This window comes from Octodon degus, unplaced genomic scaffold (genome assembly GCF_000260255.1).
Source record: "Octodon degus isolate 3935 unplaced genomic scaffold, OctDeg1.0 scaffold00050, whole genome shotgun sequence".
Classification (NCBI taxonomy): Eukaryota; Metazoa; Chordata; class Mammalia; order Rodentia; family Octodontidae; genus Octodon; species Octodon degus.
In genome coordinates, this window is record NW_004524626.1 from 12,026,887 (window position 1) to 12,051,046 (window position 24,160).

The following is a 24,160-nucleotide window of genomic DNA, read 5'->3' on the forward strand; positions in this document are numbered from 1 at the left end:
TTCTTCTTCTTCTTCTTCTTCTTCTTCTTCTTCTTCTTCTTCTTCTTCTTCTTCTTCTTCTTCTTCTTCTTCTTCTTCTTCTTCTTCTTCTTCTTTTTGGTACTGGGATCAAACTCAGGGCCTTGTGTCTGTCAGGCAGGCGCTCATGCTGCTGAGCTATCTCCCCAGCCTGCCCCCTTTTATACTGAACCCATTAGGTCCCATCCTAATCTCCTGGGACTGTTAGCCTATGGCAAGCAGCAGGCTGACTCATCGATGGCTTGTCACTCCCTTCTACCTGGCCAGACAATCTCACTCATACTATCTCTGTAACACTGGAGCCCTAAGCAAAGAATCTCAATGACTTCATTCACAAGCTAGAAAAATTATCTTGCCCGGTCCTACTTGCCAGTGTATCCTGTGCCCCGTTCCCACTGGAAGATGCGACTCCCAAAGCCTTCAGTAGGATGAAATTCGTTGAATGGCTGTTACTCGCAGCCCATCCTTTGGGTGGTGACAATAAGTAAGGACATGAATTCTCACATGACTCATGCCACCCTGCCACAGGTGCCAAAAGTGTAGGACACGCTCAGCAGCGTTGCTTGTCTGCTTTTGCGGCTGTGGGAGGCCCTCGTACAATTGAGACTGACAAGGAACGGACCCTCGTGTGTGTGCAAAGCTTTGTCTTCTCTTTCAACTCTGGTGTATGAGACGTCTTACAAGTCCTCCGTATAAGCCCCAGGGCCAAGCCCTAGTGGAGCATGTGCAGCTTTTCTTAAAAACACCATTACAGAAACAAAAGGCAGTTACCCCCACAGACACAGTGAGATTTTTTTTTTTTTTTTTTTTTTTTTGGCGGAACCAGGGATTGAACTCAGGTCCTTGTGCTTGCCGGAGAAGCGCTTATTCTACGGAGCCATCTCCCTGACCCCCACAATGAGATCTTGCTAACTTACCTTGAAAATTTTAAGCCCACTTGCAGAAAATAAATACACTCAGTCTGAACTTCATTGGCAAAAGCACAGATTGATGCACACATGTAGGGCCCAAGTCCTTTGGAAAGACATCCCAGAGAGGCAGGGGACGGCCAGCGCAGTTGGGAATGTGGGGACGAGGGCGTGCTTGTGAATTCGCAGGAGCACCGCAGTGGGTGCCACCCCCGACACGGGACCCTGGAGAGGAGACCTCCAAGACTATAGTGGAGTCAGCTGCCACCAGGCCCATCAGGGGGAGACTTTTTATTCTAATTTTTAATTTTTTTGATACAGGGTCTCTCTATGCAGTACAGACTCATAGTGATCCTCCTGTCTCAGCCTCCCCAGCGGTGCTGGGATTACAGGTGTGCACCACCAGGCCCTGTTCTGGGGCTGGCACAGCATGTGATACCAGGGATTGAATTTGTGCTTGCCAGGCTGCCGCGTAAGCCGCCGAGCTCTCTCCTCAGCCACATCAGGCTTTTTGAGGATGACCCTGGAGGGGGCACCTCAGCTGCTAATGGCCACACAGGCAACAAACTCCATGAGGTGAGGACAAGTGAAGAAGAGGGCCGAGGAGGCTGAAGAGTTGGTGATGAGACAAGGCTTCTCACATACACTAGAAAATACATTCATTGCCGTGATGGGCATCACTGACTGTATTGTGTATATCCAGCCAGTGTCTGGGTGTGTGTATCCGATGTGACTCTATTATGACCCCTTATGTGGGCTGCTTTCCCCCGGAGATTTATCATGATCAGTCAGATTGGGTTTTAGGAGCCTTTCTGGCCCCTGGACTTGTGGATTCCAATATCACTCAACTATACATCACATTTTTTCTACCTCCCTTTATGTATTGAGAATAAGCCCTTATGATCATTTTTGTTTTGTCTTTTTGAGACAGGGACCATGTGGCTCAGCCTGGCCTTGAGCTCACTTTGTAGCCCAGGCTGGTCTCAAACCGGAAAGATCCTCCTGCCTCATCCTCCCAAGTGCTGGGATTACAGGCCTGCGCCACCATACATGGCCCCTTAGATTTTGTTCTATCAGAACTTTGATGGAATCTTAGCTCATTTCCATGTAGAGAGTGTACATGGAGCCATTGTGTATCAAGTGGAGGCCTAGTAGGCAAGACTTTTCTGTTATTGGGGTCCATGCTGTGGGCCTGGATGTCCGTGAATCTTATGGAGCCACGGGCCAGCACTCCTGCCAGTCGCTTGTTACAATCTCTAATTAACCATCTTCTACATAGAGCAAAAAGAGCACTGGGCTTAATTATTGCTGAAATTATCTTTTTTAATTTATTTGTTTTTTTTAATTTTATTTATTTATTCATTTAGTGTGTGTGTGTGTGTGTGTGGTGTGTGTGTGTGTGGCCAGCTCAGCCCACCAGGGGGCGGGGCTGGCTGGCATGTGGTGCTGGGGGATTGAACCCCGGTCCCTGTGCTTTCCCAAGCTTGTTCCAAGTAGGTGCTTTAGACCACTGAGCCATCTCTCCAGCCCCTTAATTTATTTTTTTGGAGACAAGGTCTTGCTGTGTAGCCCAGCCTGGCCTCGTACTCATGACGATCCTCCTGCCTCAGCCTCCTGAGTGCTGGAAGGACAGGTGCGTGCCACCACACCTGGCACTTTGGCGTTTAATCATACGTGTTGCTGTGTCCTCCGTGGCTCATGCTCACTGTACACACACTCCCCGCTTGTGTTGTAGACAACCGGGCCACAGCAGCAGACAGAGCTTGGCATATACGACGCTCTATGGACACAAGGCTGGAGCTATAGATTGGTGTCTTAGAAACTGCTGTTGTGTGGGTGAGACATCAGACAGAGGGCGAGGCGCTGCAGCAAGGTCTTCGCTGTCTCTAACATCGCCGGGTGTTACGGAAATCCTCTTCCTTATAACCGAGCCACTCACCCTGGGAACACACAGCAGAAGCGTGCGCAGGGTGCTATGCACAGCCACGCCATTTTGGATCCAGGAGCTGCACAGAAGGAAGTATTTTCTAGGTCTCAGCAAACCCAAAACTTTGATGAACAAATCCAAGATGGGGACCAGCTCACTAATACCTTTGAAGAACTCAATCTCCAGAACTCCCGCCAGGCTCAGTGTGGATTTTTAAAAATTTATTTATTTAATTAATTAATTTATTTATATGTGTGTGTGGCAGCTCAGCCCACCAGGGGGCGGGGCTGGCTGGCATGTGGTGCTGGGGGATTGAACCGTGGTCCCTGTGCTTTGCTGCGCTTGTTCTAAGTAGGTGCTTTAGACCACTGAGACATCTCACCAGCCCTCAGTGTGGATTTTATACTGAGGACTGGACACGGCGACACCGCTCGCACCCTCCTTGGCCCCTTGCAGGGCACGCAGGAGCAGGAGCTTGTGACATAGAAGGAGTCAGCATGGTGTCCATTCCTGGCCATCAGGCTCGGGCTGGTGACCGTGACCCCCCTCTGGGCTCTGTGGCCGGTGGTGGTGCTCTGGGATGGACCCCATTCTATGTTCCCCTAAGCTTTCTGCATACAACTTCCCCCTACATCTCCTGGGACCCCATTGCAAGAGGCCACCGTGATGTCCAGTGTGAGTGTCCTGGACAAGAGTCCACCTGTGGTTTACGGAGAGACTCAGTACTGAACTGCAGGAGACAAGACGGCATGGGTAGCGGGAGATCACGGTGACGGGGGATCGCTCTTATCTGTGGTGCTGGGGATTGAACTCAAAGCCTTCGCCCTGAGCTACATCCTTAGCCCTTTTACATTTTTAAATTTTGAGATGGAGTCTTGTGAGATCCCAAGTTTCCCAGGCTGGGCTTGAACTTGGAACCCTCCTGCCTCGCCCCCCTCCCAGAGTGTTGGGATGGCAGGGGTGTGCTGCCCTGTCTGGTTTAGAGTGGGGGTCTCTAGGATTCTGGGTGGTGGCAGAGGAGATTTTAGGGGACAGGAACATGTTTGACACGGGGACAAGGGGACAAGTATTACTGCTGCCCCAGGTCGAGCGCTCAGGCCATACCCAGTTCTCAGGGGTCTGAAGGTTGTCTTCCTGTTGGGAGATGTACCCAGCCTGGGGAGAAACAGCACCATCGTGTCCATGAAAGAGGAGGCCAGGCATGGTGGTGTATACCTGTCATCCCAGCACTCAGGAGGCTGAGGCAGGAGGATCATTGTGAGTTTGAGGTCAGCCTGGGCTACAATGTGAGCTCAAGGCCCACCTGCACTGCATAGTGAGCCTCTGTCTCAAAAAAACCAAAAAGGAAAAGAGAAAAAGTCCATGGAAGGGGTTGGGGAGATGGCTCAGTAAAATAAGCGCTTGCCTGGCAAGCACAAGGGCCTAAGTTCAATCCCCGGTTCCAGAAAAAAAAGAAAAAATTCCATGAAAGAAGAGAACGAGGTGGGCACCCAGTTTGCCTGGATGATGACATGTTGCCGTCCCAGTCTGTCAGTCGCTGAGGAGAGTGGTAGGTTTTTCGATGGCACAGTGAAGTATAGGAAAGGTAAAATGGGCCTTTATTAACTCTAAACGAGAAGCAGATCCGAGGGAAGATGGGGGTCCTCCGACCTGAGACAAGGAAAGCTGAGACTTTTAGGACTTCTGCTAGGGGTGGAGTTTGAGGGGCAGGTTTAGTGACAACTCAGGAGCTGACTGGGGTCTCCCCTGTGGCACGGGAAAGGCGAGAGGAAACTATCCAGGACTGGGTTGGGGAAGAGGGGGCAGGTGGTCTCTGAGAAGATCAGCTGTTGATTTTGGGCTTTCAGCTGTGTTAGATGGCCACCGCAATAATTCAGCAATTCATACTAGGGCCAGAGCCTATCAGAGAGATGCCCGCGTTGCTCAGCTTCTGCTGGGGTAGCGCGAGCGCGGGCGCAACCTTGGACTAGATCTCCGGAGCCGCAGGCGAGGAAAATCCAGTCCACGCCCAGCTTCCCACACCACCAGCAGAGGGCGCCATCCTGTTGGCCCACAGCCTCCTTTGTGGACACTTTGTCCCGGCCTGTCACCCCGTGAGAGGGGTCTGGGCCATAAAGTCATTTTCTGGCGACAGGACACGGTGTCTCCTGGTCACCAGTGTCTTCCTGAAGAAGTCCCATGCAGTGCCGTTCATGCGCTGGGATAGCAGATGCGTGCCTTCACGTCCCGCTAACGAATGACCGGGAATTGAACTCAGCCCCTTCCACTTGCCAGGCAAGTGCTTATTCCACTGAGCCATCTCCTCAGCCCCAAAAATGAAACTCCCAACCTGAAAGGACCTGGGATGAGCTCGTGTTCTATTTTTTTTGCGGAACCGGGGATTGAACTCAGGTCCTTCCGCTTGCCAGGGAAGCGCTTATCCTACTGAGCCATCTCCCCAGCCCCCTTTCTCTTGCGTCAGGGTCTTGCTATGTACTTCAGGCTGGCCTTGAACTCACTATGTAGCCCAGGCTGGTCTTAAGCTTGCAGTGATCCTCCTGCCTCAGCTTCCCCAGTGCTGGGATTAGACATGTGCCACCACTCTTGGCCAACTGTAATGATTTTATTTATTTATTTTTTTTGCGGAACCGGGGATTGAACTCAGACCCTTGTGCTTGCCAGGCAAGCATTTATTCTACTGAGCCATCTCCCCGGCCCCCCTTTATTTTATTTTTGAGACGGGGTCTCACTATGCAATTCAGGCTGGGCTTGAGCTCATTTTGTAGCCCAGGATGGTCTCAAATTTGTAATGATCTTTCTGCCTCAGCCTCTCGAGTGCTGGGGTTATAGGTGTGTGACACCACACCCAGCCTGATTTTATTTTATTTATTTTTTGGAATGTTTTTAAAAAACAATATCATGGGGCTGAGGAGATGGCTCAGTAGAACAAGGGCTTGCCTGGCAAGCGCAATGCCCTGAGTTCAATCCCCGGTTCCGCCAAAACAAACAAACAAACAAAAATCAATGTCACATTTTTTCCGGGCCTCTCCTAGCAGCTCAGCAGCACGGAGCAGGCATCTTATGCCCATTTCCCAGTCCCAGGCGCGAGCACACCTCGGGCACTGAGCCATGGGCCCCAGCACGTACCACAGCGATCGCTTTGCACAAATCCTGCGTCAAAGGCTCCTGCTGGCTTCCTGTCTTTCTGCACCCGGCAGGCTCTGGGCGGGTTTCCCCTTTCGCAGGAGCCAGTAGCGTCTGCTAATAGCTACCATTGTCCATTGTTACTGAATCACTCCAGCCTCCAAATTATACACATTAAATCAGGGAGGGAATCGCGTCATGCCTGGAACATTTGTGGAAGAATTTCTCTGTCCCTGAATCATTCACAATGGCTACTAAAGACACTGCGGTGTCTGCAGCCGGGGTAACAGACATTTATGCCTGAGGTCACCCCTTCGAAGTTCAGGGACGTGGGGGGGGGGTGTCTGGTTGCTCGAACAGTGACAATATGCTCTTATTCTGTGGTGAATCCCTAAGCATTCTCTGTGTATCTGGGTTGGGTTAGTGTGCATGTGGGGACACAGCCACGCCCATGGCAGACATAACTGCTGCCTGAGAACTTCCTGAAAGCCTAAGGTAGCTGGATGCAGCGGTGCATGCCTGTCATCCCAGCTGTGTGGAAGGCTGAGGCAGGAAGATCTCAAGTTCAGGCCCAGCCTGGGTAAGTTAGTGACTTAAGGAAACCCTTTCTTAAAATATAAAAAATAAGTAAGGCTGGGCTGGCAAGATAGCTTAGCAGACTAAAGCGCTTGCTTATGCAAGCACAGGGACCTTTTTTCTGTCCCCAGCACCACCACATGCTGCGCCAGACCCGCCCCCAGGGCATGATGTCCTGGCATAGTGGTACATGTCTGCAATCCCAGCACTGGGGAGGCTGAAAGCAGGAGAATCATGAGTATGAGCTGCATGGTGAGACCCTGCAAAACCCAAATACATAAAAAAAAAAAAAAAGGCTGGGGATGTACGCAGCTCAGTGTGAAGGCCCTGCTTTAATCCCTTAATCCCTACTACTACTACTACTACTACTACTACTACTACTCACACACATGCACACACACGGCCAAAGGTACATTTTCTCCTAGAGTTTTATAGCTTTCTGTGAATTGGGGATTGTTGTGTAATCTCTCTTCAAATTCCATTTTTTGTAGTGCAAGGGATTGGAATTGGGGGTTCCCTACCGCTGAGCTACACTTCTATTTTGTTACTTCTTTATTTATTTTATTTATTTTAAATTTTTATTTATTTATGTGTGTGTGTGTGTGTGTGTGTGTGTGTGTGTGTGTGGCCAGCTCAGCCCACCAGGGGGCGGGGCTGGCTGGCATGTGGTGCTGGGGGATTGAACCGCAGTCCCTGTGTTTTGCTAGGCTTGTTCTAAGTAGGTGCTTTAGACCGCTGCGCCATCTCACCAGCCCCTTTATTCATTTATTGAGATAGTCTCTAGAAGTTACTAAATTGGCCAGGCTGGGCTCCGATTGGCCATCCTTTCCTCAGGAGTCAGTATTACAGGAGCACATCACTATGCCCGGGTATCTCTTAATTTTCTCCACTGTCTAGTGAGTTGAGGATCATCCTTGGCCCCCATTTCTCAGATGAGCAAAACCAAGGCCCAAAAATACTGAACAACTCTGGCCGCAAGTTGTGCACGTAAGAAACCAAGGCACAGAGAGACTGAGCATCTTGCTCAAGGCCGCACAGCAAGCAGCGATAGCTCTGAGCTCGGAGCCAGGGCTGGGGTGCAGGAGGTCAGCAGAACAGCTGTGGGTTCCGTTCACGTCCCGCCCCATGCAGGCCCGCGCGCACCTAGCACGGACTCGCTGTTCCTGGTCACCTCCATTTGGCGCTTCCCACGCTTGGACACGAGAGGGCGCCCGAGAGCCTTCGGCAGGCGGAGCGGCGTTCGGCCTGGCCCCGCCCGCAGGAATGCGGCTTTGGAGGGGCGGGGCCTGGCCGCGCTCCCCGGCAGCTGTGCAGCCGCTGGCTTTAGCCTGGGAGGCGGGGTCGGTCTTGCAGGGGAGCAAGTGTGGCCAAGGATTTAACCCCCTCCTCCGGGGCTCGGCGCCCAGGGCTTCTCAGGAAGGGCTGGGCAGAGCTCAGGAGGCCAAGGGATGACAGCCGCGTGGCCCAGCACCTAGTAGGACCTTTCCCAGCCAGTTTCCAGGGATTTCTTCTTCTTTTTTCTTTTTCTTTTTTCTGCAGTACTGGGATGGAGCCCAGGACCTTCGCACTAGCTACATCTTCAGGACGTTTTATTTTGACACGAGATCTCGCTAAATCACTAAGTTGCCCAGGCTGGCCTCGAACGTATTCTCCTGACCCAGCCCTCAGTGAGCAGGGACCGCGGGACTGGGCTAAGGGGTTCTTCCCCCAGGAGTTCTCAGCGCAGGAGCTCCTGCCCCGCCTTTTGGGGCGGTCCTCTGATCCCCAGGGCGGCTGGTCACACTGCTTATCTTCCGCAAGGATGTAAAAGTGTGGTAGGTCTGAAAGAGTGCCTGTCACCCCAGCACTCCAGAGGCTGAAGCAGGAGGATCCCAGGTTTGCCTGGGCAGTTTACTGAGACCTTATTTCAAAATTAAAAATCAAAAGGGGGGCCAGGGAGATAGCTCAGTAGAATTAAGTACTTTCCTGGCAAGTGCAAGGTCCTGAGTTCAATCCCTGGTGGGGGGGGGAGGGGGGGAATCAAAAGGGTGGATAAGTAGCTTAGTGCCACAGCCTTAGGTTCAATCCTCAGAACCCGGGTAAAAAACGTTGCTAAAAATTAACAAAATTATCAAGAAGCTAGTAGAATATGAATTAAGCAAAGATATATCAGAATGTCCATACAAATGAAACAAATGAAAGAGTTCTCCTATATATATGGAGATCCTGCCTCCTTCCTAATAAGTTAAAACCAGAGTAAGGTCTAAAAAAAGATTTTTTTTGGGGGGGGGGGCTGGTGAGATAGCTCAGTGGACTAAGCGCCTGCTTAGGCAAGTGAAGGGACCAGGATTCGATCCCTGGATCCTCATGCCACGCAGTTTTGGCCCCGGATGTTCAGATGCGCAGTCTCAGCCCTGGATGCGGGTGCCCACTGTGCGGCCACGGAGCCGGGTGTGGTGGTGCAGGCCTGTAACCCCAGCACTCAGGAGGTTGAGCCAGGAGGATCTCTGAGAGTTCGAGGCCAGGCTGGGGGCTACAAAAATGAGCACAAGGCCAGCCTGAACCTGTATGGTGAGACCCTGTCTTAAAAAACAAACAAGCAAATAGACAAAAAAAACCCACCCCCCAAAAATACATAAAAAATTAATAATAAAATTTTAAAAATGCTTTTGCCACAGGGTCTCAAACTCATGCAGGTCTTCCTGCCTCAGCTCCCCAAGTGCTGGGATGATAGGCGTGGGCCACCATGCCCTGCTGAGATGCCGCTTTGGATCTGGAGGGTTTGCGAACCCTTTGAGGACTGACACCAGAGTGTGGTTAGGGGGTGGAGAGGCCGTGGGCTCCCACGAGGAAGCCGTCCTTCGGGAGGGAGAGGAGCTCCGGGCTGCTGCTGGGACTCGGAACGCGCTGCGCTTGCCAAGCGCTCTCCTCACGCCGAGTCGCTCCCTGCGGCTCCTTCTGTACCAGGGAAAGGCCTGGAGGACGCCCTGGTCCCCTTCAGGGACCAGTTGCATGAATTATTATCCATCTACCACTGGAACTCGCTGCAGATTTGCCAGAGGAGGATATCTGGACTGATATAGGAAACCCTCTGAGGTATAGATTTAAAAAAAAAATTACATAAAGTTCAAAATATGTGTACAGGATCTGGTTTTAGGAAAAAAAAAAAGAAAGAAAGAAAGAAAGAAAGAAAGAAAGAAAGAAAAAGAATATGTGCTGTTTCTTCCATACCTGCTTATTTAAGAAATGATGGTAGAGCACGACATAAAATAAACTTTACCACTTTAACCATTTCAAAGATTTTTGTTTTCTTCTAAAATTTTAATTTTTATTTTTGTGCTGCTGGCCCTGAAATCTAGGGCCTTGCATGTTCTAGGTGAGGGCTGTGACAATGAGCTACACCCCAGCTCTTTCTATCTCGAGACAGGGTTTTGCTAGGTCACTAAATTGTCTGCTGGGCTGAAATTTATGATCCTCCTGCCTCAGCCTCTCCAAGTGCTAGGATTACAGGCATGAGCTGCCACGTGTGTCATTTTTTAAAAAATGTAATTTAATTTAATTTTATGTTTTGAAATAGGGTCTCACCGTGTAGTTCAGGCAGACCTTGAACTCATTCTGGAGCCCAGGCCGGGCCTTGCCACCCTCCTGCCTCAACCTCCGGGGGCTGGGAGCACAGGTGTGCAGCTCCAGGGCCCACCGCGCTGGGTACTTCTCACAGGCCATGTAAACAGTGGATCCTGGTTGATCAGTTTCAAGGTGAAACAACAAAAAGGGGCGGGGCTCTAGCTGAGTGGTAGAGCGTGTGCTTAGCTTGCACCAGAGAGAGAGAGAGACAGAGACAGAGACAGAGACAGAGAGACAGAGAGACAGAGAGACAGAGACAGAGACAGACAGACAGACAGACAGACAGACAGATCGATCCTTAGCTGTGAGGTGCATGGGTGGGAACTGGAGCAGACTTCTGGTTCCAGACTCAGCAAGGAGGCCTTCTCTGTGCTGAGCTGCGAGGACGGTGGTGTCAGTCTGTGTTACCCTGGACAGTCCCCTCGTCCTAGCGCCTGGCCGTCATCTAACAGCGGCGCCCCCGCCCCCACGCCCGCCTGGGGCTGCTTTTCCTAGTGAAGCTTCCTAGTCAAGCTTGCAGTTACCCGTAATCTTTCCTGTGCAGCAGGACCTGACTCAGGGTGACTTAAGCCACAGAGGAATCTGTGGGGCGGGTCCTGGGGTTCGTGGCAGAGCCAGCCTTGGGAAGCTGACGGGAACTAGACAGGAATGCGAGATAGAGGAGAAGCTTGGTGTGAATCACAAACCCACCACCCCCTGCTTTTGACTTTGTTTTTAGGAATTTTTTTGTTTTGTGTTTTGCTTTTCGCACAGGACCATGCTCAGCCTGGTCTTGAACTCACAGCGATCCTCCTGCCTCAGCCTCCCAGAGTGCTGAGAGCACAGGTGTGGGTCACTACCCTTGCTCAGTGGGCATTGGGATGCTATCCTGCACGGAGCTCTTATGCACCAGAGACCAGCCCTGTGGTCAATGCACACTGTGTTCTTGGCAGCACGGCTCATGCCAGCATTGCCTGGGAGCGGCCCTGCGTCCGCCAGCAGACGGATGGGTAAAGGCAATGTACTCACATGCAGTGGAGTACTAATCTGCCAGAAAGAAGGAGAAACTTGAGTTTTTCTCAGGGAAATGGCTTCTTCACCTTGAGACCATAAAGTGAAGTGAGGGGCTAGGGAGACGGCTCAGTAGAATAAGCACTTGCCTGGTAAGCACAAGGACCTGGTTCCAGAAAAAAAAAAAGTGAAGTGAAATAAATCAGGCACATGGGCTTAAATATCACATGGTTTCTCTTCTATGAGAAAACAAAATAGAAATAAATCAAAGGGCAAAACAAAGGGCGATAAGATGTTTTGCAAATGGGAAGGGAGCCAAGAGATAGAGGGGAAAGTGAAGGGGATGTAAAAATGAGTTAGGATGCCTTGCGTCCGTGGGCCGACTGCGCCTGAGGAATGTGATCGCTGTGTACTGCAGACACATGATGATAAAAGCAAAAATTAAAAAAAAAAGGGGGCCGGGAATATAGCTCAGTGGCACAAGTGCCTCCCTGGGTTTGATTCCTGGTACAATAAATAAATAAATAAATAAATAAATAAATAAATAAATACACACACACAGAGACACATGCACACATGCACACACATACACACACACGTATATTTTAAAGTATCATTAGAAAATGACACTGGGTCTTGGACCTTTAGAACTGCTACCTAAGCAAACCTTTTTTCTTTACAGATTCCCCAGCATCAGGTATTTTGTTTCAGCAACAGAAACTGTGTCAACCCTGAGAAAACTCCAGGGCATTCAGCCCTTGTTCACTGGGGTGCTCCTCCTTTAGAGCCCAAGACGCTGCCCCGCTGGGGACACTGCATGCCAGCATAAGCTCCAGCCCCAGATCTTTTTGTTTTTTAATTTGGAGACAGGGAGGTTCTCACCAAGTTACTAAAGAGCTCAGGCTGGGCTTAGATGCACCATCCTCCTGCCTCGGCCTCCCAGGGTATGTGGATTACAGGCATGCAGCGACCCCCTCAGCACTGTTGATGTGTTAATAAGCCTCCTTTCTCATAAGCCATCTCTGATGACTTTCTTTAGTTGCGGCTCAGCCTTCAGCCCTGCCCAGCACACCAGGGATGTGAATGAAACAGAAATGTATTAAGAAAGCCAGGCGTGGTGGTGCACGCCTGTCATTCCAACACTGGGGAGGCTGAGGCAAGAGGATCACTGTGAATTTGAGGTCAGCACGAACTACACAGTGAGTCTCTGTCTCAAAAACAAACAAACAAACAAACAAACAAACAAACAGGCAAAATATCCCAAGAGAACCTCCCATTGGCAGAACCTCACACAATTAAAGCCAAAGGACAAAGAATCTGGTCAGCATAATTCACGGGCTGAGTGCCTGCAGCTACCACAGATGCTTAGTATTGTTTTTAAAAAATTGGCTGAAGTTTTTTTTTGGTTAAAGTTTTATAAAGCTATAATTCGCTGTTAATTTTCACCACATCGTTTGCCATCTTGGAGTATCCATTTCTGAGGGTTTTAAGTCATTCACAAGGTTTTGCAATCATTGCCACTAATCTAATTTCCCGTGGACTCAGCACTCTGCATCCGGGGCATTGTGTCCACAGATACAACCAACTGCAGGTCAGAAATAGTATTTAAATAATTATATTGGTAACCCGGGTGTGGTGGTGCGTGGGGGTCATCCCGGTGGTCTGGGAGGCTGAGGCAGGAGGATGGTAAATTTGAGCCCTGCCTGGGCAACTTAACTACTTAGTAAGACCTTGGCTCCAAATTAAAAAAAAAAAAAAAAAAAAATTAAAAAGGCCTGGGGATGCAGCTCAGTGTGAGGGCCCTGGCTTTTGTCCCTGTCCCCAGAACCACACACATGGACACACAAAGGAAGGAGGGGAAATTTAGTTGTGTGAAATATTTATTGTAGGTACTGCTGGTATTTCCTGGAAAAGTAGCTCTGCATTGCTGCTGGGTGTGAAGCACCGAGGCTGTGACCAGGAAGGTCTAAGCTCATGGTCCACTCTGAGGTGTGACATGGGAAACCCGGTGCTGGATCTGTTTCCAGCCCAGGTCGTGAGATCCTGCAGTTGGGTGAAGTAAAATCTGTCTTGTCCTTTGAGATTCTTGACAATGCCCCTTCTTCCAGGAAGTCCGTCCTTGGCCTTCCCAGGCCAGCTCTGGTTTCCTCTTCAGGGTCCGTCTCTGCTGCAGCCCTGATCGTGGAGGGACTGAGATTTCAGCAATGCCGGGTATGGAACAGGTGAGCTGAGTCAGCGGAATGACTTTATGAATGGATGAACCGCTGACTGAATTTATGAATGAAGGCGCGAGAAGCCCCAGGGCTCATTGAGTTGGGTGTGTAGCAAAGAGCTCCTGCTGCCGAATGTGGCAGCCTACGCTTGTCCCAGCATCCTGCAGCGGAGGCAGGAGGGTCTCAAGTTTCAGCGGAGCCTGAGGAACTTAGTGACTTAGCCAGATGCTGGCGCAAGAAATACAAAAAGGGCTGGGGATGTGGCTCCCAGTGAAGGCCCTGGGTTCCGTCCCCAGGCTGTTCTCTGCCGGGGAGGATCCAGCCAGGCTCTGGTCACTGTGGCTGCACCTGGCTTGGGAGGCAGCCACAGGCCAGGCAGCGAAGGCTGAAGTGCAGCAGACGAGGCCAGCGGAAGAGCAGGCGGTGGGCGGTGTGCACGTACAGGCGGCCGGAGGGGTCCAGGGCTTTGAGCGCCGTCAGGGGCACGTAGCGGGCGTTGGTCTGTTTGCGCAGGGGCGGCCTAGCGGCGCCGATGATTTTGACGATGGCCTGTGTGATGGAGCTCTGAGTTCTGGGCTTCAGAAACTCCCACTGTTAGCATCCTGGAGCCAAGGGTCTGGGTCACTCACCTGGGCCACGTCTCTTGGGCTCTGTCCCACGGAGCGGAAGAGCTGGGAGGAGGCGGGAAGGTAGAGGTCACGGAAGTAGCCCAAGGTGTCAGGGTCGGTGCCTGGGAACTCAGCTGTGGACACCTGAGCCAGGAGCTTCCCTTCGAAGTCAGTGGCCACAGGGCCTGGCTCCACCAGGGAGATGCTGCGGACAGAGCCAGGGCAGTACTGCCTCAGTTTATCCCATCATTGTCTTTCTATCCACTGCTGCCCCACTAGTTTTTAAGACAGGGTCTTCCTGTGTATTCTAGGCTGGTCTTGAACTCCCCATGCAGCCCAGACTGACCCTGATTTCACAGGACAATCCTCTTGCCTCACCTTCCTCCAAAATGTGGGGATGATCAGTGTGCACCCCCCCAGCTCCCTTCCTACTTCAGCTGCCTTGTCACTGTCCCTGTCCCCTTCCTACTCAGGCGTCCAACTCACAAGATGTTGAACTGAACCAACTGGATGGCCAGGCTCTCGAAGAACCCCTCCAGGGCAAACTTGGAGGCTGCATAGACATCGTTGAACATGACGCCTGCATGGACAGTGGGGAAGAGGGTATTTTTTGGAGAGGGGAGGGAGCCAAGGAGGAAAGACCCAGGAGTATGGATGGCAAATAGTGGCCCCAGAGTAGCTTGCTATCAGACATCATTAATCAATCATTGCTCTGTTTCCTGCTGAGCTTCATGGTCCTAGATTCAAGTATCTCAGGAGAGGCCTGTGTCTAAGGGGTGCTTCGCAAGGAGGAGCTTCAGGAGAAGTTCTGATGGTTCTTTGGGGTTTGGTGGGGAGGGTATTTTGGGGATGTCAAGAAGTGAGGTTGAATCTGGCTTGTGGCTGTTGGTTGGTACCACACAGACCACCACCACCTACTCTTATATCATAGCAGGCATAGTTAATCTATCCCAGATCTTTCGAACTTCAGAGTCCTTCTCAGTGGAGCTCTCCCGGTTCACTTGGCAAAGGACTCTGGATCTATTTGACATCCTGGCAGCCTGGGGAGGGTCAGACACAAGGAGAGTCCCTGGCGGCATGTCCCCGGGCCTCACCTTGCAGTCCCATGACACTGCTGACCACCACGATGTGGCCCTGTCTCCTCCTCTTCATGCCTGGAAGCACAGCTTTGACAAGACGCACAGCCCCGAAGAAGTTGGTGTCAAAGACGCTCTGCATGGTGGCGATGCTGAGTCCCTCCAGAGGCCCCACCAGGCCCATGCCGGCATTATTCACTAACAGGGGTGGTGCATGTTACCACAGAGGCCCTGGGCCTTCAGCTGTCATTTCTCAGATCATCCCACCTGAGGCCTGGCTGTCTTGGAAACACAGGTGGAGTTTTTGTTTTTGTTCTTTTGAGACAGGGTCTCCCTCACTTTATAGTTAGCTTTGAACTCACTACCCTAGCCAAGGCTGACTTTAAACTCCTGGGGAAGCTCCTGCCTCAGCCTCCTGAGTGCTGGGGTTACAGGTGTGGGCCACCACACTTGGCTACATGTGGAGCCTGGACAATGCTTTAGCAGGGTTTAGCACTTGTTAGAGGGGCGCCTGAGCCCCAGAGGGAATCTAGGTTGTTAAGAGAAGCATCTTCCATAACGTGTGAGCAATTCAGCTCTGACTCCAAGTTGCATCAACCCGGTGACACCCACCCTCCTCAAATACCACTTAGGGAGTCTCATTCCCTGCTTCATCCTGCTCTCCCCCAAGTGAGTCAACAAGGCAATTTCCCGACCACATATGGTGTTCAGCATATAAGAGAAGTTTCTTTATTAATTCCACCACCCCCACTGAGCTGGCTGTAGTTCCTGGCTCTAGCCAACTGGGCTACCCTGTGCTCTGACCAACTGGTCTACCCTGTGCTCTGGCCAACTGGTCTACCTGTCAGCCAATGGCAGAGGTGGCTAGAGGCTGCTGCTCAAGCCTCACCACCTTGGGGTTCTAGATGTGGACTGACTGGAGGGTGGGGAATCCCAGGGCTTCAGTCTCACCCAGCACATCCACGTCCCCGCCCTTGATGTGGCCCAGGCACTGAGCCACAGATGTATCGTCGCACACGTCCAGCTGGGCCACCGTGAGGGTCTTCCCCAGGGTCGCCCCTGCAGCTGTCTCCAGTGCCTCCTTTTTTCCCAGGTCCCTCATAGTGGCCACCACTGAGGAAAGAAGCAGAACTGGGGTAGCGAGACTCCTTTCCTCTGCATGTTTTTTTTTAATTAATTAATTAATTAAAATTTTATGCATGTGGTACGGGGTCTTACTACGTAGCTGGGACTCATAGTGATCCTCTTTGTTTGCATCCTCCCCAGTGCTGGGATTATAGGTGTGTGCCACCATACTGGGTGTTGGTGGCCAGGTCAGTGTGCTTGAGGCAGAGCCAGTGTGGCATGTGGTGTCAGGGATCAAACCCCACTTCCTGCACTTGCCTTAGTCCACTGAGCTATCTCTGCAGCCCTCCCTTGCATGATTTTTAAATTAAGAAAAAAAAATTGTTTTGAGACATCGTCTCCCACGTAGTGCAAACTAGTTTTAAACTCACGATGTAGCCCAGGCTGGTTTTGAACCGTGGCGATGCTCCTGCCTCAGCCTCCTCAGTGCTGGGGTGGCAGGCATGTCTCATCACACCTGGCCTATATTTACTTCTGTGCGAAGCCTCACTGTGTACGCTGCCTACACATGTGCGTACCTCTATGAGCCCTACAATCGCTCATATGCACTGGGGGGTTATGGTGACAATACAGTACAAAGAGTAGGCCCAGTTTCTCAGCTTCTCAGGTTCAAATCCCAGCTCTGCCATTTTCTAGCTGTGACCCTGTGTGAAGATTTCGGTACCTCAGGTTCCACATTTCTAAAATGAGGAAAGCCTGGCAGAGTGGTGCACACCTCTAATCCTAGCCACTCTGGGAGGCTGAGGCAGAAAGATCTCAAGTTCCAGCCCTACCTGTGTGACTTAGCAATATACTGTCACAAAATTAAGGGTTAAAAAAAAAAAAAAAAAAGCCCGAGGATGTAGCTCCATGAGAAGGCTCTGGGTTCAACATCCAGTACTGCAAAGAATAAAAATCATCCAAATTACTGTTTAGCAGTGTTTTTTGTTTTTCTGGTTTTTTGTGGGGTTTTTTGAGATGTGGTTTCGCTATATAGTCCAGGCTGGCTCCCAACATGCAGCAATCCTCCTGCCTCAGCCTACTTCAGCAGTTTTATGCAACCAATCTGCCCAGAGATAGGGACATGACTCTGCTTGCTGGTGTCCAGATTTTCATGCTCAGCAGTGGACACCTCTGAAACAGGGCAGAGTCTTGGAGAAGGGAGCTTGCCAACTAGGGCGATGCCCTTAGCCCAGCAGCCTCCTGTTGAGTAACAGCCCTTTGCCCATCTCCACTGAGCCTGCTCTGGGTCAGAGGTTCCCACATGGGGCCCAGTTCAATAAGATTTACTCCAGGGCCTGAGGATGTGTCTGGAGGTCCCTTAAACCCCAAGGTCAGAGAGAAGTAAGAGGCTTATCAGGAGCAATAATCTCGGGCCAAAGGCGGGCATGAGCATCAGCAGGCGATTGCTCCACCCCCAGGAAGCCCACATCAAACCTCAGAGAAATCTTCCCAGCGCACCACTTCTAAAAATCCCACCCTCCCCCAAGGTCGGCCTCAAACTCGCTGTGATCCTCCTGCCTCAGCCTTCCCAGGCCTGGGAGCTTAAGGCCGACTCCTGGAGTTTGTTTGCCTCAGAACCTCACCCATTCCAGGCGAGGAACATACAGCCGAGCTGCGCTCCAACCCTGAGCCTTTTCTTCCTTTTCTGCACAGCTGTGTTTCCGGCACCCAGAGCAGAGCCTGCACCCCACCCCCATGTTTGCTGAAGAAATATTTGTGGGGGGAAGGGGGCGACTCACAGAGGAGAGGAGGAAAGCGGGCTTCTGCAGGGGGTCCTGGTCCTCCCCAGCCCACAAGGACAGCTGGCAGGGGAGGAACAGTAGGGGCGGCTGGGCCGAGGGTCTCAGAGGCTCCACCCTCCCTCCAGCTCCGGTGCCCTACCCTGGTAGCGCTGCCTTGGGTCCCGAGCCAGCTGCACGGCGAGCTCCAGGCCGAGGCCGGAGGAACAGCCCGAGATCAGCACCGTCCGCGGTGAGGAGGCCATGTTGATCCTGTCCCTGGCCACATGACCTGGGCCAGAGGGAAGGCGTCTGTCCTCCCCTCCCACGCCATCCCTCCTGGGCTCCTCTGTGCCCTCCTGAGTCCCTCCTCATAACCTTCTTGGGACCGAGGGACCCTCAGTCTGACCGGAACAGGTGACTGAGAGAACCCCTGAAGCCGTCTACACCCCCATCTCATTCAGCTGTCACACATTCCTGCCTGGGGGCTGGCGGGTAGCTTACTGGGTTGCTCAGGTGGCATGAGGCCCTGGGTTGCATCCCAGTGCTGCAAAACATGAACAGAAGAATAAAACTCACACTCTCAGCCTGGCGTGGTGGCATGCACCTGTTAGCCGAGCCTGTGGGAGGCTGAGGCAGGAGGATTGCTGTGAGACAGTGAGACCTGGTGGAGAACTTCCCTCAGGCAGGCAGGAAAGAACTCCCAGAGCCTTGGTTGGAGAAGCCTGGGCTCCGTGTCTTTGGAAAGGAGGTCAGGCCACTCTCCCCACCACTCCAGGAGCCCCTCTGTCTTCCTCAGGCCAGATGGGCCCCACCCCGCCTCTGCAGGGACACAGGGACCCTTTGTCTGGCGTGGAGCTGGGAGGAAGGCGTGGCCTGGGCTCCGGGAGGCCCTGACACGCCCGCGTTTCTGCACTGGCTGCCTGTCTGCACTTGTCCAGCGGCACAGGAGCCGTTCCTGACCCCCTGGGACCTTCTCATGCAGGGGTTCCTTGGCATCACCCCAGGGGTAGTAGGAAGCCACCTCTCCCTTATTTGATGGGGAGGGGTGAAAATTTGGGGTTGGGCTAGTGAGGGAGATGAGGGCTAGCCGTGCAGGTGGGACCCTTTATTTATTTGAGGATTAGAAATGTGGGGGAAGAGCCTGGAAGCGGTGGTGTGAATCTGTAATTCCTGTGCTTGGGAGGCTGAGGCAGGAGGGGGCAAAGCAGGTGGCTGCCAGGTAGGGCTGGAGACCTCCCTCTTGGGAACCAGGAAGAATGTCCCTATCAAGCTATGTCTCCCCTAGTACCAGCCTGTGGAGGTAGGCTGAAAGTATTTATTTATTTATTATGTTTTAGACTTTTTTTTTTTTTTTTAAATTTTAAGCCAGAGTCTCACTATGTAGTAGTCCAGGCTGGCTTTGAACTCACTATGTAGCTCAGGATGGCCTCAAACTTGTAGTGATCCTCTGGCCTCAGCCTGCCAAGAGCTGGGATTACAGGCGTGCGCCACCAAGCACAGAGGAGGCCAAAGGTTTAAAGGAAGCTGAGCGCTCCTCCCAAGGGGCCTGCTCGTAGGACAGGGCCTGGGGTAAGGCTGGGACCCCCGATCCTCGGGCCGGATGGGGGTACCTTTCTCTTGCCAAGGGGTAGAGTGAGAACTGCTCGGCTCCTGGCCGGCCCCGCCCCCGCCGGCCAATCAGCGAGCGGCGCAAGTTTCCCAACTTCTCGCTCCAGCTGTCAGCGGCCCCCCCTTCCCGCCCCTCCTGGCCAGGGCTGCTGCGCAGGGCGCGGCCGGGCGCGGGCTCGGCCAGTCTCTTCTGATCCCCACTGCAGGCGGCTGCCGCCAGCGACTGCGCCGAGCCTGGGAGTCGCCGCGCTCCGCAACAGCCCTGTGCGGTCGCCCGTGTTGCAGACCGGCCCCTCCGAGATGGGGAGCCGCCGGGGCCTGCGCCAGTCGCGGGCCGGCCTCTCCCTGCTTCTGGCCGCCCTGCAGCTTCTGCCCGCGACGCAGGCCGGTGAGCCCGGAGGGAGGGCATAGGTTTTGGGGTATAGGACCCTGCTAGACCCCAAAGATGGGTAGTGGAGTGGGATGTGTGCAGGGGGGACACGCATGCGGTGGGGGGACTCACTGTCCAACTTTGGCCAGTTTGTGAATGTGACAGCTGGGGGGGCATCCTGGGAAACCTGGTTCTTTCCCGGGTGGTGCATGAAGGGGAGCGCAGTTGGTGGGGTGTGTGCAGCTGAGCCTGAGTCAGTGTGTGCTGGGGGGGGACAGGAGGGGGCGGAAGGTGTGCTGTGTAGATGTGTGCACCTGAGTCTGGGGTTGAACTTTTTTACCAAAATGAACGTCCAAGCCCAGCGTGGTGGTGCACACCTGCCATTCCAGCGCTCAGGAGGCTGAGGCAGGAGGATCTATGTGAGCTCCAGGCCAGTGTGGGCTACACAAGAACCTGTCTCAAAAAACCAAAACCAAACAAAAAGAATGAACTTCTAGCTGGACTTCTTAGGCCTCACAAGCCTCGCTGAAATCATATGTAGCTTTATTTTTTCAGTATTGAGATTTGAATCCAGAACCTTACTATGCTAAGCGAGCTGCTCTATCACTGAGCTACACTCCTAGCTGCAGGGGTAATTTTGAGACTGACCTCAGGTGTGTATTCTTTCTCTCTCGCTCGCACATGCATGTGTGCATGTTTTGCACATGCTAGTCACAGATGTGATTGTAGGTAGGTGTCAGGGCCCACGCCTGTTATCCAAGCACTCAGGAGGCTGAGGCAGGAGGATCACCACGAGGTTCAGACCAACCAGGGCTGCGTAGTAAGTTCAAAGTCAGCTTGAATGATGTAGCGAGGCACTGTCTCAACCAATGAAAAAAGATGCATTGTGTGTATTTCTGGGTGACCCTGTGAGAATTGTGGTTGTGATTTTGGGGTATAATTCGCCCAGGAAAATGAGTGACTGACTCTAAGGTTTCTGTTGAACAGAGACGAATATGGGAGGTAGTAGGGAGCCCAAAGCTTCCTTTGGCCCCAATCGCATCACCCCCTCTCCCCCACCCCTCCCCCACCAGGCTCCCCAGAGCCGATCAGCACCACGGACAGCGCCTCGGGAGGGCCCTGTGGGGCGGAGCGGGGCGGGGGCGGCGGCGTACGTGGAAGCTGCTCCCCCCCCAGCTGCGCGAGCCCCGGGTGTTTTTCCCGAGGAATTTCTCAGGGGCCCCCCAGGGGTCCCGGGGGCAGCGGGAGGGGTGACTCAGCGCTGACGCATGCCCAGCTGCGCGCATCTGGCCCGGCGCCTGGCCGCACCCCGAAGGATTCGGGGTGGGGGGCGCCCCAGAGGTTGTGGGGAGGCTGTGAATCCTGCAGTGGGGAGCGATCAGGGCGTCTCTGACCTTGGGAACCCCAGGCTGGGCCGCATGGGTCATCCCGGATTGGCCCGTGCCCCGTTCCCACACTCAGGATCCTGCACTCTCAGAATAGCAGCCCCTGGGGACGCCAGGAATGCGAAACACCGGGCCGCGCCCAGCAACCTCAGCAGCCACCGCGGCGGCAACGGCCATCGGTCATCGCTGCTGTCACCCTCCCACGCGTTCAGGGTCTCACACACGCTTCCCCTGGCGTCGTGCCTGTATGGTCAGCGTGGCCCATCGCCCACTGGCCGTCTTGGTCACACTGCCCCGGCAGCTGTGTGGTAGAAGTTTCCGTGTGGAGAGCCACACAGCTGGTCACATGTCTGAGCCTCAGAGGAACTCATATGGCCTGCAGGATGATCAGCTCCAGGTTGGACACGCAGGAAGTGGCACACGATGGCGCCTAGTCCTGCCACCACAGGCAGATAGCTGCACATATTTCCATCTTAAGAAATGATATGCCTGTCTAGAGGCTGAGGCAGGAGGGTTGCTGTGAATTTGAGGTCAGCCTGGGCTACTTAGCAAGTTCAAATGCAGACCGAACTACATTGCACGACCCTGTCTCAAAAATAACAATAAACAACTCCACAAACCTCCCTTCCTCCTCTGCAAAAAGCAGCCAGCCACAGTGGCGCATGCCTGTAATCCCAGTACTCAGGAGGCTGAGGCAGGAAGATCATGAATTAGAGGCCAGCTTGGGCTACATAGTGAGTTCAAGGCCAGTTTGGGCTACATAGCAAGACCCTGCATCAAAAAAAACCAACCCACCCCAAAAAACAAAAACAAAAACAGAAAAGCAAACACAGAAATCATAACCAAAAATGACTTGCCCAGCCATTCTCTGGCCCACTCTGTTCCCCACGCTCACACAATCTCTCTTTCTCTCTCTCTCTCTCTCTCTCTCTCTCTCTCTCTCTCTCTCTCTCTCCCACACACACACACACACACATGTACATGCACACCTCTCACCTGTGCCCTTCTGGACTCCTGAGGGGTCTCACCAGGTCTCTGCCCATCTCCCTGCCCATCTCGTGCTGTCCCTGGGACTCTGAAAAGCATAGGGCAGAGCTTGTGTGCAGGGGGCACGTGGGCTTGGTTCCCAGCAGACCCCCCAGCGCCCATGCTGCGGTTGGGGCTCAATGCTTCTTGTGTGTGTCCTGGGCACAAGGCCAGCCACGGAAAGAAAGGGCAGTCAGTTCCCGAAAGGTCACTGAAGCAGGGATGAACACTGAAGCTGGAGTCCTCTGGGGTAGATTCCAGCAAGGACTTTGGGGACATGAAGGCACATTGGCCAGGGTAGACCCCTTCTCACTGCGTGGTGGCTGGGGTCTGGGGTGGGGAGGGAGATCTCAGTGCCAGACGCACTGTGGATATCAGTCATCCCCTGGGACCTTGCCTGGAGAGGGGACAACTGGGACACGTGTTCCACAGGGAGTGGCTTGTGGTCAGCAGAGCCTGGGAGCCGGATCTTGGCCCCAGGGGGTTGTAACCCAAATGCTCTTAATGACTACAGAGACAGACCCAGAACAGGCAATTAGAGATGGGCCTGGGAGAGGGACAGGGAGAGAGAGAGGGAGAAGGAGGAGGAGGGGGAGGGGGAGGGGTGGAGAGAGAGAGAGAGAGAGAGAGAGAGAGAGAGAGAGAGAGAGAGAGAGAGAGAGAGAGAGAGAGAGAGAGAGAGAGAGAGAGATCTACATACAGAAGACAGGGATGGAGGAAACAACCAAATACCAGGTGACAGGCAGCTGATGAGATCAATTGATTGATTGATTAATTAAGAGTTGGATCAAGATGTCAGATGATGAAGGAGAAAGAGAAAGCCAGCCTTTGGAGTTTGGAGGAGCTTCCTCCCCAAGGAGAGGGGCTTCATCCAAGCTGCCACCCCCTGAGTCCAGCCCCCTCTGGGTTCCCAAGGATGAGGTCAGCAGGGCCACTCCAGGGGTGAGGTCACGCCGAATCCAGAGGAGGCTGGCTCTTGCCAAGGGGCTGGTCAGGGGGTCAGTGGGGTGGTTGGGAGCTGGGAGAGGGGAGCCGGACCAGGGCATGTGGTTCCATTTAGCCCTGACTGGGCTGCCTCGTCCCGGGTGGGGCAGGACGAGGGCCTGCCTCAGGCCTGGGTTGGGCCAGGCTGGGTCCTCATTTCATTCAGTGAGACAGGAGAGAGGTGGAGAGTCAGAAGGGGCAACTTCTCAGAAAGGAGTGATCCAAAGCAAGAGGCCAGGGAGAGAACACATGCGGAACTCACAGGTCAGATCGGGGAGCCTGGGAAAGCCAGGACGGTGGGGGCCACAAGGAGAAAAGAGTAGTCGGAGGGAGGAGACCTGAGGTGTCAACAGTTGAAAGGAAGAGGTTGTTTATGGTCAAGGGACCCCATGCATCAGCAGGTGTATGGACAAACAGCGTGGTATTTGTGCACAGGCGAGTACTACTCTGCCATAAAGAAGGACAGGCTTGAGTTTGTAGGAGAATGGATACACTTTGAGTTCCCAGTGTCAAATGAAAAAATCAGACCCCTGAGCCTAAATTTCACATGGATTCTCTTAGTAAGAAACCCAAGTGATAAAGAAAGAGAGAGAAAAAAAAAGAGAGAGATACGAGGGCTGCAGTGATAGCTCAGCAGACTAAGTGCCTGCTTTGGCAAGCACTGGGACCAGAGTGCAATCTCTGGTCCCACATGCCGTGCTGGCCCTGCCCCTGGGGCATGCTGAGCCAGCCACTGAGTCTGGGCGAGGTGGCGCAAGCCTGTAATCCCAGCGCTGGGGAGACTGAAAACTGGAGGATCACCATGAGGCCAAGCTGCGTACTGAGACCTTGTACCAAATACATAAAATGAAAGAAGAAAAAGAAGAAGAGGAAGAGGAAGAGGAAGAGGAGAAGGAGGAGGAGGAGGAGGAGGAGTA

The 24,160-nt window shown here is 53.0% G+C and overlaps 2 protein-coding genes across 2 annotated transcripts in view; one reads left to right on the forward strand and one right to left on the reverse strand.

Annotated features, from left to right (window-relative positions):
• Nucleotides 1-13,616: 13,616 nt before the first annotated feature.
• Rdh8 (retinol dehydrogenase 8 (all-trans)) lies at nt 13,617-18,148 on the reverse strand. The gene is made up of 6 exons (XM_004632837.3): nt 18,031-18,148; nt 15,994-16,155; nt 15,061-15,240; nt 14,453-14,546; nt 13,988-14,171; nt 13,617-13,907 (listed from the first exon to the last, which is right to left on the reverse strand). Exons 1-6 carry the CDS (start codon nt 18,131-18,133, stop codon nt 13,692-13,694), a joined length of 939 nt encoding a protein of 312 aa, XP_004632894.1. The 5' UTR covers nt 18,134-18,148; the 3' UTR covers nt 13,617-13,691.
• Nucleotides 18,149-19,684: 1,536 nt separating this feature from the next.
• Col5a3 (collagen type V alpha 3 chain) overlaps nt 19,685-24,160 on the forward strand; it is a 40,083-nt gene continuing 35,607 nt past the window's right edge. Inside the window, exon 1 of the mRNA XM_004633010.2 lies at nt 19,685-19,866. Within this exon, the coding sequence (XP_004633067.1) occupies nt 19,779-19,866 (88 nt within the window). The 5' untranslated portion in view covers nt 19,685-19,778. The remainder of the gene's footprint in view (nt 19,867-24,160) is intronic.

What these genes read in the sequence shown, in the direction of transcription:
- Rdh8 (XM_004632837.3), bottom strand. Translation starts at nt 18,133, where the DNA reads ATGGCCTCCTCACCGCGGACGGTGCTGATCTCGGGCTGTTCCTCCGGC. An exon ending in CGGGGACGTGGATGTGCTGG is followed by an intron (nt 15,241 to 15,993) that starts GTGAGACTGAAG and finishes CACCCCTGTTAG; the next exon opens with TGAATAATGCCGGCATGGGC. An exon ending in CAGTGTCATGGGACTGCAAG is followed by an intron (nt 14,547 to 15,060) that starts GTGAGGCCCGGG and finishes CTGTCCATGCAG; the next exon opens with GCGTCATGTTCAACGATGTC.